The 17,568-nt window shown below is 38.5% G+C and overlaps 1 protein-coding gene across 1 annotated transcript in view; it reads left to right on the forward strand.

The window, feature by feature from the left end:
* Positions 1 to 3,014: 3,014 nt before the first annotated feature.
* Positions 3,015 to 17,568, forward strand: part of LOC129364126 (protein Smaug homolog 1-like) — a 49,404-nt gene continuing 34,850 nt past the window's right edge. Inside the window, 2 exon segments of the mRNA XM_055036575.1 lie at positions 3,015 to 3,171; positions 5,081 to 5,589. Coding sequence (XP_054892550.1) covers positions 5,394 to 5,589 — 196 coding nt within the window. The 5' untranslated portion in view covers positions 3,015 to 3,171; positions 5,081 to 5,393.

The following is a 17,568-nucleotide window of genomic DNA, read 5'->3' on the forward strand; positions in this document are numbered from 1 at the left end:
AGGCGGTGATCGGAGTGAAGTGTCATTTCCTGACGTTTCCTCATTTCCAATCCGCGACGTGCCGTACGTGACGTCCGGCTGCCGCGCTTGTTTGACTCACGTACGTCTCCACCGGCAACGACTGTTGAGGGAAAATGAAGTTTTGGTGAAACAAACGCGCTGCATGGTTCTCACAGAGGACAAGAGTGTGTTTAAAAACGGATCGGCAGTTTCGTTGAATTTTGTCACGTATCCGTGTGTATTCAAATCAGCCACACGGGGGCGATAGAGAACAGATGTATTTTACCGTTGGATTTATTTTTGTTTTTAGGGTCTTTTTTATATACCATGATATAAAACTGGAAATCAACTTTTGATAATCCCACCATTATTTTATAACATTTTATCACGATTTAAGAAGTTAGCCAATAAATAATTGCACTGAAGCGAAGGAGTCAGAGGTACAGTTTTGGAGATGTTTAAAGGAATTGTGGTATAAATGATCAAGAACCTGGAAAAAAAAAAAGAACATAAATATGTGTGTGAAAATACAAAGACAGAATAAAACAAAAGGAGTATCAAACAAATAAATAGTTATTTCAAAGATGATTAAATATTAAAGCAAATATATGTGAAAAATACTTTATTTTTTTGCATTCACTCGTATGCTTATTTATTTATGTCTCTATTCTGTATAGTGGCAGGATTAGTAGCTACTCTACATACACATGCATATTTATAAAATGGAAAGAAAATAATATGGGTTTTTTCCCCTTAAAAATAGGAGGGTTAAAAGTGACACAATTAAAATAATAGCTAATCATTAAATCACTAATTGAATGTACCCAGTTTAATGTTAATTAGCTACTAATTCAGCTTAAACAGATAATTGATTAATAATTATTTTATAACACATAAATTATTTCAGGTTCCAGTCTGTAGTTCTCAAAAAAAATCTCATTTATAAAAACTAATTAGCAGTTTCTTCAAAGTGTCACGTCTCTATAATGTAATGTCCCACATCAGCCACGCGGGGGCGATATAAGACAAAAGTCTTGATGTCCCTTCGCAAAAACAGTTACATTTCATTTTATTAGCTGTCCGTGTGTTGACTGTGTTGAATGGGATTAATTTGAGAAATTGACAAGAAAAAACAAGGACATTTCTGTGCTTGAAAAGTGAAAAATGTGGTAGAAAAAAACTAAGAACTTTTTAGATTAATTAAAAATAAAGTTTTTCTAGTAGATTTTTAATTTTGCAACTCAGAAAATTCTCATTTTCTTCTAGAGAATTTCTGAGATGAATCTTTGACTTTTCAAATTCAGAAATATCCTTGTTTTTTCTAGAATATTACTGAGATTATTTTTTATTGATTTTTTTTCTAGCAAATTTTCAACTTTTGAAACTCAGAAATTTCCTTGTTATTTGTAGAAAATGTATTAACTTAATCTCAAAATTTTGACTTTTTATAGAAAAATGTGACTTTTCAAACTCACAAATGTCAATTTTTTATAGAAATTTGTTTTATATTTATCTAATAAATTTGTGTTTTCAAATTTTCCCGCACTTTATAGAAGATTTCTGAGATTAATCTCAACATTTCTGTTTTTTTTTTTTTTGACAAACGTTTTAATTTTCAAACTCAGAAATTGACAAGTTTTTTTCCTGGAGAATGCAGAATGTTATTTTTATTTATTTATTTTTCTTTTAGCAATTTTGTGACTTTTGAAAGTCAGAAATGTCCTTGCTGTTTCTAATCAAATGTATGAGCTTAACGTCAAAATTCCTGATTTTTTCCTAGCATATCAAACTTAATGTCCTTGTTTTTAAATTTCTGAAAAAAATCTCAAATGTTTGTTTTTTTTAACCAAACTTCTGATTTTTCAAATTCAGATTTTTTCTTTTCAGCGCTTCATCTGAGGAGTTTTCTGGCTGAAACCTTCCTACCTGTAACTGCCGTATGACGTCACAGTGATCTGTATTCAGTGAGTTTGAGGAAAAACGTCACACTCCGTCGCTCCTCCGTGTTGAAGTTGGAGGATTTTAAAAAGTTGTGGATTCTGACGGACTTCCTGTTTCGGACATTTTTCTCCCGTGGGGTCGCTCCCCCCCCGCCCCCCCTCTCTCTATTTTGGTGCTTCCTCGCGCTGCCAAGCCCCTGACGTAATGCTCCGCTGTTAATGATTAGCAGCGCGAGCTTCCCGGCCCACATCAAACAGGCCGGAAGCTGGCCAGGGCAGCCTTCAAAATAAAAGCCTCACGCTCAAATCCACTGTCTAAAAGTGCAACATCAAATATTAATTTGATTAATTAATAATTTCATAAAAGTTAACTAAAATTTTATGTTTATTTCTAGTTGCTAAGGTTTTTTCTTACTTTCAATTTTATTTAGCTTTAACTTAAAATTTTTAGTCTTGTTTTTATTACTTCTAACCATTTCTTTGATTTTTTAAAAATGTTATTAGTTTTTTAAATGGTTAGTTTAACTTTAGTATTAACAAAAAAATGTTTAATTACATCTTCGTCATTAATGATAATTATTTTTGATACTAAACTGTTTTTGCATAAAACAAAATAAATTACATTTTGTTAAATTAAGTTTGAGTTTTATTTTCATTTGAAATTCAAGTTGGTTATAATAAATTAAATTACATCTCATGTAACTTTAATTTTAGATTTAAAATGCACCATTTGATTTAACTTAAGTTAAAAATGCTTCATGTTAAACTAAATTTATTTAACTTGATTTCATAATAACTGTGTTGTGGTTTCCTTTGTTTTGTATTTGCTGTTTGTACAAATTGCATTTAATTATTAATTTGCATAATCTAAAATCAGCAGAAGGAAAAAAGCCTTTTGGCTCATTCTGCAGAAATGCTACATAATCTGTGTTGCCCCTGTCAAATAAATGAGCACATTTCAAATGAGTTGAATTGTGATCCTTCAAAATGAAGCTTTATTTTGACACCCAGGCAGCGGAACGTGTCTGCTGCGCCCCGCTGGTCTTTGCAGAAAGCGCTTTAGAGCAGCGCAGCCCGTCTGCTGGACGGACTCAGAGGGAAAAGTTAGGCAAGATGGCAAAACCCGCAGAGCCGGAGTGAAAGGGCGCCGCTGCCCCGCTTATTACTGAGAACAAGCCGAGCCTGCGTTTCCTCCTGCGGGGGAATCCGACGATGCAAACCGCGCCACAAGGTAGGAAAAATAATAATCTAAAAATTCAAACTAAACCTGTGAAGCGTCTCCTTCTCATCTTATATCCCCGCTTCTCAGGTAGTTGCATCTTTGTGTGTGTAACTTTAAAGTTATTGACCCACTATAGGGAGGATATTGTTGTTTTTCTGGGACGCAGTCAGTCGGATCCGCAGCAGGCTGGGTGCTGATGAAGCACAGTGACAGTTTTAGACAGCAGATCTGCTCCCACATTTTACTCCTCAGCTTTCCTCTGTGGATCCGGATCTTCCACGCACACAGAGCTCCCTTCTCCCGTGGAAGGCCAACCTATCATTGAAATAATGTCAGGAAGCCGTCGGTAAAATTCAGCGCCAGGATCACCGGCAGCTGTATTTTTAGGAATGGGTGGATACCAGCAACATTTTTCTTGTCTTTCTTTTTTTTTTGCCGTTATTTTTGTCCCGGCGGTGAATGCCACAAGCCCTTTGCTGCACAGGCGACAGCTATAAATGCTCGGTGAAGTTTTTAGAGTCTGGCTTCTTTCAGTTAAATAAATACATTTAAATTGTCCCACTGCAGCAGCAACAGGGACACAGTGGGATCAGGCTGGAGACATGTCTGAATGAAAGAAGTAGAAAGTGACACACAGAGAGTACAGGCGCAAATCCCACGTTACCAACTCACAGGGGCGCCGTGTATAGGGGGCGCCAGAAAAAGGGTGTAAAAGCGATTTCTGGTGGCACTTTCTGTATTTAGAGGTGAGTTATTGTGTTTGAATCGTTTAGAATATGGGTTACAACATGTACGGAACATTTATTTATTTTTTTTGCATAAAATAATTCTTACATAATGAGACTTCTGTCTGTCCTCTTTCCGAATGTCTTCTCATTTTAAATCCAAATAAGTTGCTGCTGGCCATGCCCCTCCTCCTCCCACTCAAATTTAACATTTGCATGTGAAAATAGTTGCAAAAAGATGCGCAATTATACAACTGTACATGCTTGAAAAGTATCAGGAGAGCCTCCTGCACAATCAACAAGAATGAAGCAAGTGGTTTCAGTCATCAATGAAACTCTTGTCTCTTCCAGCAGTGCATACATGCTGGAGCTGCTTGGGTTGCTTGTTGGAATGTGACTTAATCTGAGAAGTTTTTGAAACTGATCGTTTTCCAGACACCGAAAAACATTAACTTGTTGCCACAAAACTTTTTTCTTTTTTTTTTTTTTTGCCTTGGTTTGTTTTTAGAAGCAGCTGATATCCAAATGAAAACACAAAAAAATGTGAATACATGCTGGCATTTGTTCTGCTTGGGTTGCTGGGTAATGGGGCAGTGCCTGTGGAATGTAATTTAACAAGTAGAAAGTTTTTGAAACAACAAAAAAGTAAAGTGGTTGCGACCCGAGTGGAAGTACAGAAATGTGAATACATGCTGGAGTTCTGCTGGTGTTGCTAGGTAACAAGGCTGGAGTTCTGCTGGTGTTGCTAGGTAACAAGGCTGGAGTTCTGCTGGTGTTGCTAGGTAACAAGGCTGGAGTTCTGCTGGCGTTGCTAGGTAACAAGGCTGGAGTTCCGCTGGTGTTGCTAGGTAACAAGGCTGGAGTTCCACTGGCGTTGCTAGGTAACAAGGCTGGAGTTCCACTGGTGTTGCTAGGTAACAAGGCTGGAGTTCCGCTGGCGTTGCTAGGTAACGGCGCAGTGCTCGTGGAATTTGACTCAACAGTTGGGAGATTTTTGAAACGGCTCGTTTTCCTGACACCAAAAACACAAAAAAATCGTTTTTAGAAGCAGCCGAGACCCAATGGAAGTACAAAACTGTGGAATGTGAACAGCTGTTGTTTTGTGCTTGTGTAAATGACTTGCCTCAGGACGTACGAGGTTGCAGTTCCCTGTTGAACATGCTTCTTTTCTAATCTCTGACATCCACCTGCAGGCCTGACAGGGGATTCCCTGAAGGGAATTGCCACAGACTGATGCTGCTGCGACAAAGCTAGAGCTGGAAAAGAGCTGACTCGTCTCCGATCAATCCCATCTGAGATCCACCGAGCCGCCAGAAGCATATCCGATCACCTCATGCCTGCTTAGAGCCGGATCCGCCTCTCCTCTCCTCCTGTCTCTCACTCTCTCAGCAAAGGAGATTATCGGGAATCGAAGGTGGTGTGGAAGCCCCTCCTGCAGGGATTTATCTGCCACCTGGGACGTCCCACCGCATTCGGCGGCGCCTCGTCCGTCCCGCCCGGCAGACCATGATGTTTCGGGATCAGGTGGGCGTGCTGGGCAGCTGGTTTAAGGGATGGAACGAGTGCGAGCAGACAGTGGCTCTGGTGTCACTGCTGAAGAGGGTGAGCCGGACCCAGGCCCGATTCCTGCAGGTGTGTCTGGAGCACTCCCTGGCTGAATGCACGGAGCTGCAGGTCCTGGAGGGAGAGGCCAATAATCCAGGTAGGACGGCTTCTTCTCAGATTAATAGACAAAAACACAAAATATGATCAAGTTCTAGTTTCTACTGAATTAAATAAATAATTCCTCAATATTTAAGAAAAAATAAATGTTTGTTGGCAGATTGTTTCTCTTAAATCCTGTAGAGTCTGTCTGTAGGTTTTTGCTGAAGCAATTAATCTGGATTCAATTATAAGGGAAACAATCTGCCAATGAAACTAATTTTAAAAAGATCAATATTAAGGAATGACACTGTTAAAAAAGCTGCTGTATCTTGCTGAAAAGTTACTTTTAGGATAGTTTTGGCTTATTTCAAGTCTACTCACATTTGTACAAGACCAGAAATAGTTGGTAATATTTTGTGTTTTTGCAGTGCATGATACAAAAAAAGATGAGTACACTCAAATTCACGCTTCTGCTTTCATTTAAGTTCACTGCAATATTTTCATGACCCACATTTGTTACAGCATCAATGTCAGTTATCACACTACAGGTTAGTAATTACACTGCAAAAACTTTTCAGCAAGATTTAAATATTAATAATTTATTAATATTGATTAAAAAATATTCTAGTTCCACTGGCAGGTTATTTCACTTGTAACAAAACATTTTCCAATTTTACAAATGAAATAATCGGCCAGTGGAACTAATACTTGTTCATCAATATTAAGGAATGTTTTACTTAAAACAAGCTCCAATCTCAATGTGAGTTAGTTTTGTAAGTTTACCGAGATATTTGCACTAGAAACTAGACAAAGATAGTTGGTAAGAATTTGTGTTTTTGCTGTGATTTAACTTCCAATCAAATGCGATCAGCTTCTCAGCTCCTGGCTGAGGGAATCATCCCCACAGCATAATGCTGCCACCACCTTCGGGGTTGGTGTGCTCAGAGTGATGATACTTTTCTTCTATGGTTTTCTATCAACAAACCATTTCTTTGTTGCCACTCCTCCAGAAAGAAACACAGCTTTATGTTCCTCTCAGGTTTGTGCTGCTAATGATTCCAAATGTAGAAATGAGTCCCAGGGGAAATTTTCAGACATTTCAGAGAGATTATTTCTTCCTGTAGAGTCTGTTTGTAGGTGCTTGCTGAAGCGATTAACCAGATTTATTGATTAACCATTAACTGGAGTAAACTGACTGAAAAATTGGCAGTTTGGTGAAAGAGCAACACACTCAGAGGAGTAATTCAGCCAAAATTGTACAAAAATCTAAACTTGTATTATTGTAAGAAAAACGTCTGTAAATATGTTCTACCTGAAATTCATCTAGTGTCAATTCTGCAAATTCTTTAAAGAAATTGTTAAAGACTTTTGATTTCAAATTATCATTAGCCTCACACTGCATAGCACAGTTTTTTTATGTTGCTAGAAATATTGTTAACCTGCAGATGCATTCTTGGCTAAAAATGATAAAATATTTGCAAAGCGAATGTTGCATTTTAGGGAACAAAATGTTTATTTTCTTATTTTAAAATGGAAGGATTTGTTAATTTGCATCTTTTAATGTAGTTCTATGGCTTAAATGAGAAATTTGCCAACTTTTTCAATTAATTTATTGTCAATTGAACCTAAAAGTTTGCGTTTCTTTCTCAGTTTGTCTATATTAATGTCTTTGTGAGTTAAAGCTGCAGACTTTTACGGTTTTTGCTGTTTTCTGCTGCTTTTGACCTATCTTTGGGTTTTAACACATGAAGATTTGCTGATATAGTTTGGATCAACTCACCGGACGTGAAGCGCTGAAAAGCTGCTGCAGATTTTACAGTTTACAGTCTTGTAGCTCTTCCTGACCTGGTTTTGGGCCAAAGCAACAGGGGAAGCAGCAAGGAGGGGGTTGTGCCTCCGTTTCTGTTGCATCACACTGCAGCACCGCCATGGTAACAGAAACCCTGGCAACCGACCGGGCTCATGAAAAATGGAGCGAAGCGCCGCTGGGATGGAGCGACACCTGCAGCGGCGCATGGACGGGTTATCAGATCTGGGTGAGCCGCTCCTGTCGGGTCACACTCCTCTCTCTGCTCTGTTATTGTTTGATAAAACCAGACATCAAAGCTGACGGCATGGCGTTTTCCCCGGTGACTCCCGGAAAAATAAAACTGCGTTTATACTGTCAGAGATCCAAGCGCAGCGGGGAAAGCACCTGATATTACTCGGCCGCTGGTTCGTCTGGTGCCCATTGGAGGTCAGGAAGAGTCTGAAATAAAACCTGAATGAAACGCTGAAGGTGTGCAGATGTGTTTGAGAACCGGTGTTTCTTTATTTTGGAAATTAGTCAATAAAAAAAACATAGTTTATAGTGTTAAAGTTTAATTTTCTGCTACCCAATATTGTATAAATAATTTTAAAAATCCCAACTGGACCGACCCGGTGTAAATAAGTTATCTAAGGCTGCTTTCACACCTGACAGTCCAGTGGACTCAGTTTGATTGAGGAGCAAAATTGCAGCATTTGTTGCATTTTCAGTTGCTGGGTTTTCTGAAACCAATCAAACCCTTTGAGCAACCTGCTCCTCTCCTCACCTGTGGGGGCGCTGCAGCAAGAATCTCTAAAGTAAATTACAGGAAAACCTCTGAAGAAGACGCAGAGCCCAACTTCGGTCTTCACAAAGTGTAAGCAAAAACGGGGCGGTGTCAGATTTAAGTGGCTGTCAGATTTCTCTTTTGTCTTTGATGAGCCATTTCTCCTGCTAGCACTAGCTTAGCGTGTATATTTTGGTTGTATTTACCCAGAATGCCCTGTGTTGCAGTCCGCTTCCTAATTTTGGAGTGCTTGGCATTCTCACATACATTCATATACAGTTCGCTTCTACTGTACCAAGTCCAAGGTTTTTAGGCGGACCAGAGTTCGATTAGCATTCACATCTCACCAACCGAACCGGTCTTCCTAGCCAAACAGAGAAGACTAAACTAACCAGGACTGTTGTGACCAATAGACACTGAAGGGAGCGATATTATTGTGATCATTTAAATGTAAGACACGTTAAAGTCACACTTTGACTTTAAAGAAAGATATTTTAGGCTTTTGTAGCAGCTACTACAGTTAACCCCGTCACAGTAACACATTTTCCTGGATGGTAAATTGTCTCAGAATTTATTGCAATAAATGATAATATTGTTGTTTTGAGACCATTTTTGAGTAACATAGTGGTAAGAATGGCATAATAATACATAAATACATTCTCCAAGATCAATAAACTTTCAATTCTAAAGACCGTTTAATACCTGGAACTGGACAACTTTTTAAATATACAAAATAAATAAAAACAACAAAATTAACTATGAAGTCTCTGTAAAACAAAATTAACCTTAAAAAAAAGCCTAATTGAGACCAAAACACCAGATTGAAACTTTTATCATCCAGTTTTTGGAAGGACGAGTAAAATGATTCAATTTATGATGCGATTAATTGATTTATTGCTTATTGTGACAGACCTAAATATAACCTTTTCTGCGTTTTTTACATTTTATATATTATTATTTATTTATTTATTTTTAATCAGTTTATTTGCATAGCACATTTCAGCAACAAGAAAGTAAAAAAGTGCTTTACATCATAAAAACGTCATGCAGTCAACAATTAGGGTTATTATTGTTATGTAATAGCTATAATACCAGCTTACCAGAACTTATTTTATTTACTCATGCAGCTTGGTAAAAGATGACGGGGTTGGTGCAGGTTCACAGAGCGACTCGGTAAACAAAGGAAAAACTCTCACAGTCTGAGATAAAAGGTGACTCTGCTGCAGGGAGAGAGCTAACAGTTGTGCAACGTGTGTAAACTGTAACTATGTACGTACTCCACTCAGCCTCAGACGGTTCTGCTCATTTCTGTTTACAAAACAAAACACGAGTAGCGGCTCCGCTGAGCGCCGCTTTCGTTGAGCTGCGCCATCTTCGTTCGCAGCCGAGTGGAGTTCATGCATCTTTCTGACAGTTAGAGAAAGCGATACAAAACATTCAGCTGTGAATTTTGTATGATATAGTTGATTCAGTTCAATTTGATTCAATTTATTATTGGTCAAACTCGGATTCGGCCAGAAAACTGCAATCAGTGCATTCCTAGTTGAAAACCATAATGTTGATAATTACTTCCAGATTTTAAGACTGAGTAGGAAACCTCAACAAAATGCCTTTTTTTGTGCACTACAAGAAAAACAGGCTATGGTGCAGAAAATCTACAATTCACTCCAAACACACAAAATTTAACCAAGTATTTTTGGTCTTATTCAAGGGCGTAAATCCCATCTCAAAACAGAAACATTTCTAAAGACCAATTTTAGGAGTGCACTGATTGCAGTTTTCTCCCTCTCATTATTTATTGTAAATCTTTGAAAAGCAGAAGTAGAGCTCCCTGCACAACCAACAAGTATGAAGCAAGTGGTTTCTTGATGATAAGTTAACAGCACATATAAAAGTGGTAAAACCAGCTGACCAAATGTGTTGGAGTCCTGCTGGGTAACAGGTTCGGCATAGCTGAGGTTGCTAGATAATGGCATTGCCTGTGGAATGTGACATATCTGGAGGTTTTTGGAGCAGCTCATTTTCCAGCCACTAAAAAAATGTTTAACTCACTGCCAAGAAACAGCTGGATGGGTTTTTTAAAGTACTTGGGCCATTTTTAGAAGCAATTGAGACCAAAATAGAAGCATAAAAACACATAAAATCTAAATATTAAGAAAGCCAGCTAGCTTGTTGGCGTTAAAGACAGCTTAAAGATTCCAAATGGAAGTATAAAGATGTGGAAAATGTCCATTTAAGTGTTTATTTTGCTGTGAGCGTCTATCAGCTGCTGGTGTCCTGCAGCAGCACTAAAAACCCTGGAAGTGGTAAAGTTGCTCAGAGCTCAGGGAAGACGGGGAGACTCATCTGGTTGGAAAAGAGGGCGCATTCCTGTGGAACAACCGTAACTTCTGTACCTCCGGAGTGAATTTTGGGCCTCGCCTCGCTGTTTTCCCTTTCACTTGTGTCAACTTGCGGTTGCCTTTTCCCTTCGCTGATTCAGCTCAGTGAGATTTGAATCAGTGGAGCTGCAGAGTCGACGTGAAAACACATGCTGCCGAGTGGAAGGGGGACGGCGAAGGTTGTGTAGTTACGTGATCCCTCTGGTATGTTGTGTAGCTTGTTTGAGTGTTTAAGGGCTGAGGCAAGGCTGATATATCACTTTGCTTTGTTTCTGGGATCTCATTTCTTTCATAATGCTGCAGATCAGGCAAACATGTTGCAGCTTTCTTCAGATAGAGGTGGCTCCAGATGTGCATCATGTGTTAAAAACCAGCTGATGAGCATAAAGCCCGTCACGATTTGGTTTGCAGATCGGAGCAAAGACGCTCCGGCCGCCTCAGGGTTAACTTCCCAGTGGGACGTTTCGGACTGCGAGTGGAAAACTCTTCGGAAAGTGTTGTACAAATGAAAGGCATCCTCTGTGACCTACTTCTCTGTGCGTCTCAGAGGCGGCTTTGTTTTGGCAGCCAGCGAGCGATGCGACTTTTTGTGCTCCTTGAGACGCAGCCTGAGTAAAACGGGGATCACCGCCTCACACAGACTTCCACAGTCATGATTTATTGCGTTTTGATTTTTTTCCTCCAGTGTTATTTTTGGATTGCTGGGATTTCCTTGGACTTTAGACTTTCTTTTAACAAGAAATGTGTAAATTCACATTTAAAATGCAAACCTGTGTGGTTTTGTACACTTTGGGCTTAATTGCTGCTCTTTATATGTTATTCTTTTAGTAATGAGACTTTTTAGAGTTATGTACTCGGTTAACAATTAATCGATTACTAAATTAGATTACATGATTAGGTAATAGTGTCAGAGTTGTGATTTATTGCGTTGTTCTTCCCTCTACCCCCACTAATTTTGGATTTCTGGGATTTCCTTGGACTTTAGACTTTTTTTTAACAAGAAATGTGTAAATCAGGTCTGAAATTATCAATCATGTCAAGTAATTTAGTAATCGATTCACTCAAAAAGGCTAATCTAGATATGCTGTTCTTTCACTGATTAGCCCTGTTGCAATAAATCACGACTCTGACATGATTACTTTATGTGTCAAGTAATTTTTTAGTAGTGGATTAATCGTTATACAAACTCTAAAAGGCTACTTACTATTTCTAATATTGTATAAAAAATCTTAAGTGTTTAAATGAAAAATCAGCAGAATGTCAATTTTTAAAAATATGATTAATCGTCCGAATAACTTATTAGATATTTATATTAGGTTTTTGTTTAGTATCTAATATTTTTGTTTATTTGCATTTTTATGTATTTCTAGTATTGCATAAAATAGGCTAAATGATTAAATAAAATATCTACAGAATGTGGTAATTATTTAAATTATTAATCATCAATTGGTTGATTACTAAAAATTGTTAGTTGCAGCTTAAATTTGAAACCCAAATCGAAAACAATTAAAGTTCAGAACACTCCATATAATTGTGTCAAAGTTTGGCAAATTCTGATGACCAAATTACAGCTCAGCCATATTTTTGTGCCTCATCTACTTTTTTGCAGTGTATTTGAGTAAAGGGTTAGTCTTAAAGGGGAGGATATTGGAGGAGACTTAAAATAGCCGTCAGAGTTTTCTCTGGAAGATTCCCACTCAGGATGCAGGATTAGTGTGAGGGTGGGGTCTGGGCAGGACAGTGGACCTGCTGTTCTGAATGACTAACATCATTTTAAAGTGCTGCGGCGCTGACTCGACCGGCACAGCTGTTTGTGCTAGAAACCGGACCGCCAAGAGTTGAAAAGTACACGCAGCTGAACAGGCCGAGCCAGAACTCCATCAGATACATTCTGGTTGGAGATTTTAGGATTATCATTATTCATCTGGACTGAGCAATTAATTGATTTTTATCCATATGATTATCAATTGATTGTAATTAATTATTTGATTATTAATAAATCAAAATTTTTGGTTTTGGAAAATCAGGATTTTATTTCTGTTTTTCACCAGTTTTCTCGTTGGGTAGGTCTGGACAATAAATCAAAAATATTTATTGCAATAGACAATAAATGCATCTGATACAATATTCAATACATCGAGTATTCACTGAACTCCGATCTGGAACCGCTCAGCATTCTGGGAGTTCTTCCTCTGGTAAGGAGAGGAAAGACTAGTTGCTCAATGTCTCCCACCAGCTAAGCTAAGCTAAGCTAAGCTAAGCTAAGCTAAGCTAGGTTGGTGGAATCGACTAACTCACTCGCTCACTCGCTTTATGGTTACCTAGCAACTCACTCACTCCATGGTTACCTAGCAACTCACTCACTCCATGGTTACCTAGCAACAACTTGAATAACTTGTGCAGCAGCAGTTTTAGGTTTTGTCACTTTGCCTCACTACTTAAGAAAAAGAAACCAGTGGCGTGGAGCGACAGCTGTGGCTAAAACAGGAAAGGTCACGCCACCAGTTTGGTAACGTTTCAGATATTTTAAATGAAAAACCAATCAATAATTATTGATATCAACTGATATGAAACAGGTTTTTCAGCCATACTGTGCGACCGTAGTTCAGAGCGATTTCAGCACACTCACGGCGGCCATCTTGTTTGACAAATTTATTTGAACTCTACGACTGAACGTTAGGCCCAGACTAAGATGTTTTATCATTTTTGATTGCGAAAGTTGAAATAAAATAACATCAGGATATTAGGAGAATAAAGTAGGAGTTTTATGAGATCTCCAACACAAAAAATAGACAATGTTGCATATTTTAATGGGCCAATAATCAATTTTATCAGTTCATTGACATTTTGGGTTTTGAAGATTTCTATTGAGGAAATCTGCATTTTTTTCCCCAACTAATGAGTCCATAGCCCAGAGTGATGTCAGTACGCCCAGGGCGGCCATCTTGTTTTTGAAGTGTTTTCTACAGCTTCTCCTTATTTGGACATTGAATTCAGAACAGAATATGAGAGACAAGCCAAGATTTTTATTTCCTTTACAAAAATAGTCTTAATGTTCCAAGATTACAACCTTAGTAATATGAGAATAAAGTGATATGACAAAGTTGAAATAATGGGAGAAGAAAGTTATAGTATTAGAAGGATGAAGTAGTAATTTTATGAGAACTTAAATTGAAAAATAAACAATTGATTTTCAAAGCATTTTTCTCTCAACACATTTTTCTTGCTTAGGATTTTCTTCTGGTAAAATTCACCTTTTTACTGCTAATTTTATAACTATATTCTTGTGATTTAACAATAGATCTTTTATTCTGGCGCTAATAATTTTGTACAACTCTCAAGAGGAACGATTGAAATAAAATCCACTTTTAGAAAATATTTTGTGTTACTTGTTTTTTAGAAAAATTGTCAGTTGTTTTTAAAAAATCTGAAATTTATTTTTAGGCCAATCACCCTCAATTACTTATTCAGTTATTTAAATTGGGCTCAGTTTCACCGATTTCTTCAGCCGTGACAAACTTGTAGTTTCACCTTTTTGTAATCCAGACGCATCTCGTCAGTTTTCCATTCGGTTCGCCGACGTTTAAAAATGCCAAATATGTCAAATTCCTTTGGCTAAAAATCCAGGAACTGATCCCAGATTAAAGCTACATTTATTCCGAATGCTCCAAGCTTTTCTCCTACATCTGCTAATGTGGAACAAAATCCATTCCTCTCCATGATGACTAAGGTCTCAGGAAGGCTTGTGTTGTATAATGACTCATATCAGTGAGTGAAGTTCTGCTGCGCTCCCTGCCTAAACCGGGCCTGATGAAAACCTGGCCTGGAAGTCCGCATTCCTGCCTGAGGCGCTCAATTGTTCCAGTGTTGGGGATACTGTCTAGGAATGTGGGCCCAGTCTTGAGTTGAGTAAAACAGGAGTTTTTTCCAGAGTACGGAGGTGGGGGTGCTTTCGGTGGAAAGGAAACTGATTCCACCCACAGTGGAGGGAAGGTCTCCTGAGTCCACAGTGGTGTGGAAGAGATGGGTGTGGAAGGAAAAAAGATGAACAGCGAGGAGGACTGGTTTCCATCTGGAGCTCGTCTCGTCCTTCATATATGGATACCAGTTTCCCAATACGAGCTGCTGCGACCAACATTGGATATTTATTTGAAAACAATGGTACAAAAAACTCAGACAAGTTATCAATTAATGAGTTAATCTAAAGTTGATCGACTAACAATTAATTGATGAGCAGCGATTTCATTTTGTCTTGTATCAGGAGGAACAAACATCTTTCCATAACATAAAGTGCTTACATTTTCCTCAAAGGCTAAATTAAATTTATAAAAGTATTTATTTGTTAATCTTATCCAAATTTGGTCATATTTTCTGGTTGTTTTGTAGTTTGAATGAGCAATTAAAAGCATTTTAAGACATATGGCGAATAACTGAACGATATCAGTTATTCGCCATAAATTTCCAGTTTGCCTGTCTAAATTAAAAATCAGTTGCTGAGGCGTCTAAACCAGCATCTTTGGGTCTTTTAATTCGTATTCAGCTTGGATGGGACACAGCCAACACATTGAAGAGAGTAAAATTGACATTGAAAAACACAGGAGAGCATTTACTGTTTTACTCTACAACCCATTTAGTAAAATGGTTGCGGTGAAACACTAATGTATGGTTCATCCGTTTAATGTACTTTGTGCTTTATTCTGAGAAATTGTGCAATGATTGCTCATGTTCTTCCCTCTAACAGCCCGGTCTGCTGTTGAAAACATTGTCATCACTACAAAAAATTATTTTTGTTGTAATACAGTTTGGAGGAAAAAACTAAATTGAGAGAAAATGTGCCCTGATTTTTCCCCACACATTCCAATAAACGCTGTTTATTCGCAGCCTTTGTATGTCTAAACCTCACAGAGATGGAAGATGGGCGGGTTGAGCCAAAAAAACTCTTGTCACTGGTTCTGGAGCCAAACTATTCCATCTCACCCACGCATGAGCAAACGGTTTATTTCTGGAAGTTGACCGCGTTCTGTGAACTCCCACTGAACCCCAGGAACGGGGACAGACTTTTTGCCAAACGATCAACTCGGCAAACATAAGAAAGCTAATCTTTTTCACGCCGGATTTCAACAGCAAAGGTATTCTCTACCTGCAAATGTAGGAGTTTTCTGTGAAACAATTTGAGCTCGACGGTAAAAGAGACGAGCCGTTGGTGAGGGACGAGGCGACTCCTGCCTCATAAATCCTCCAGGTTTTAGTTTAGCTTCTTCTCTTAAGAAGCACAGGCTGATGCTAATACACACTTATTGATTACAACTGAAAGGACAGTCCACTAATGGGCGTTTAAAACAGAAAACAGGATAATGGAGATGCATCTACTGCAATCTTCTAAGAGTATTATTTGTTTACTTGAAGCTTGCAATTATACCACAAATGATTAATCAAATTAATTGTGATTAATCGATTATTCAAATAATCGTTAACTAATTTAATAACCCATTAATTAGTTTACAGAGTCTAAAAAAAGGTAATTTGCTGAAAGAACAACAGTGAGAGCTGTAATTAAGCCAAAACTGTACAGAAATAAATATATTTTGCATTTAAGATGGAAAAAAGCTTCTTTATGTGTAAATTTGTTCCACCCAGAAGTCATCAATGGACATAGTTATAGTACCACCACATTCAAAGATTTCCTTTTTATTGAAGCTTTTTATTGAACGATTAACTGTTAACTAATTTAAATAATATATTAATCATTAACTGGAGTGTACAGACTCTGAAACCGCACAAAAATATTAAGAGGACCTCAAATGTCCCCCAGGCCGCACTTTGGACATCCCTACAGTCAGTTCCTCCAGCTCCTCTGGCTCCTCCCAGTGCAATCAGAGCCAGGAGGCGGGTCTTAGCGCTGCCAATCACCTGGTAAAGGGTAGCCATCAACAAAAAGGAATTAAACATGATGGGAATCTGAATTTCTATTGTAAAACAGTTAAAAAAAGAAGACAGGGATATTATGACCTTTGAAGCAGCAACATTTCTTTATTTAGCTCCACAGGTGTGTAATGTTGTATCAACAAGCTACAGTTTACATGTACATGTGTAGAGGAACTGGGGGAGAACAGGTACCAGCCTCTCCTGTCTCAACCCGACCGGAATCAGAACCATACGTTTTGCCAGTGAGTCGGTCCGGTCTGCCTGGTTTCATTTCCCCCAGTCTTTAGTGAACCTGTTGTTGTTTAACGGCTCTGCAGCCACCCAGCTGACCAGTGCTGCAGGAAGTGGATGTAGATTGAGCTTAGGTTTGGGTTCAGGACTGTCGGAGTCCCGTTTTACTTCATTAGCACGTAAAACATATAGGGACTTCTTCACAAATATTTTTGCAAATATGATGATCTCTTTTAGGACATGACAAAATATACCAAAAATGAAGATGCTTCTACTTCCTTAGATAGAGGTTCGAGCTTCTCCCATCTGGTTCTGGCAGAACAGAGGCTCACATTCCCAGCTGCTGCATTTAGAGCCTCCCCAAACTCTGGAGCGCTTTTCCTTACGTCTGCAGGTAGACTGCAGACCTCTGCACCGCTGTGTCCCCATCTCTGTCATATAGACTAAAAGAAAGGAGCCTATGGTGAAAAATTCACATTTTGTGCATATCTTTGGAATTCCACTTGAGTCTCATATGCTGCTGAGAACAGCCCAAGTGTTTTAAAAAAACAAACATCTGTTTTTTTTAGGCAAGAAGTTCATGTTTGTTGGTGTGTGGAAAACGATATGTTTCAAAACCTCCAAGTGTTAAATCACATTGCACAGGCACTGCGCCGTTACCTAGAAATGTAATGAGGCCACATCCTAACCTGCTAAACGGAGCAAAGTACCTTTAAAAGAAAGGTGTTGAATTTGATTGAAGAGCGGAGCTATCGTCTGGTTTGGCTGCGAACTTGTTTAAAGGAGGAAGTGAGGCGTGAACTCCGCTCCATCGGAGCAGACGGAGCAGGATGTGTCCACAGGAGCCTGGATGATGCTTTTCCTCTGTGCTGAAGGGAGACACAAACACACACACTCTCAACATCAACAAACACCTCATTGTCATGC

This window comes from Poeciliopsis prolifica, unplaced genomic scaffold (genome assembly GCF_027474105.1).
Source record: "Poeciliopsis prolifica strain line A6 unplaced genomic scaffold, Auburn_PproV2 SCAFFOLD011, whole genome shotgun sequence".
Classification (NCBI taxonomy): Eukaryota; Metazoa; Chordata; class Actinopteri; order Cyprinodontiformes; family Poeciliidae; genus Poeciliopsis; species Poeciliopsis prolifica.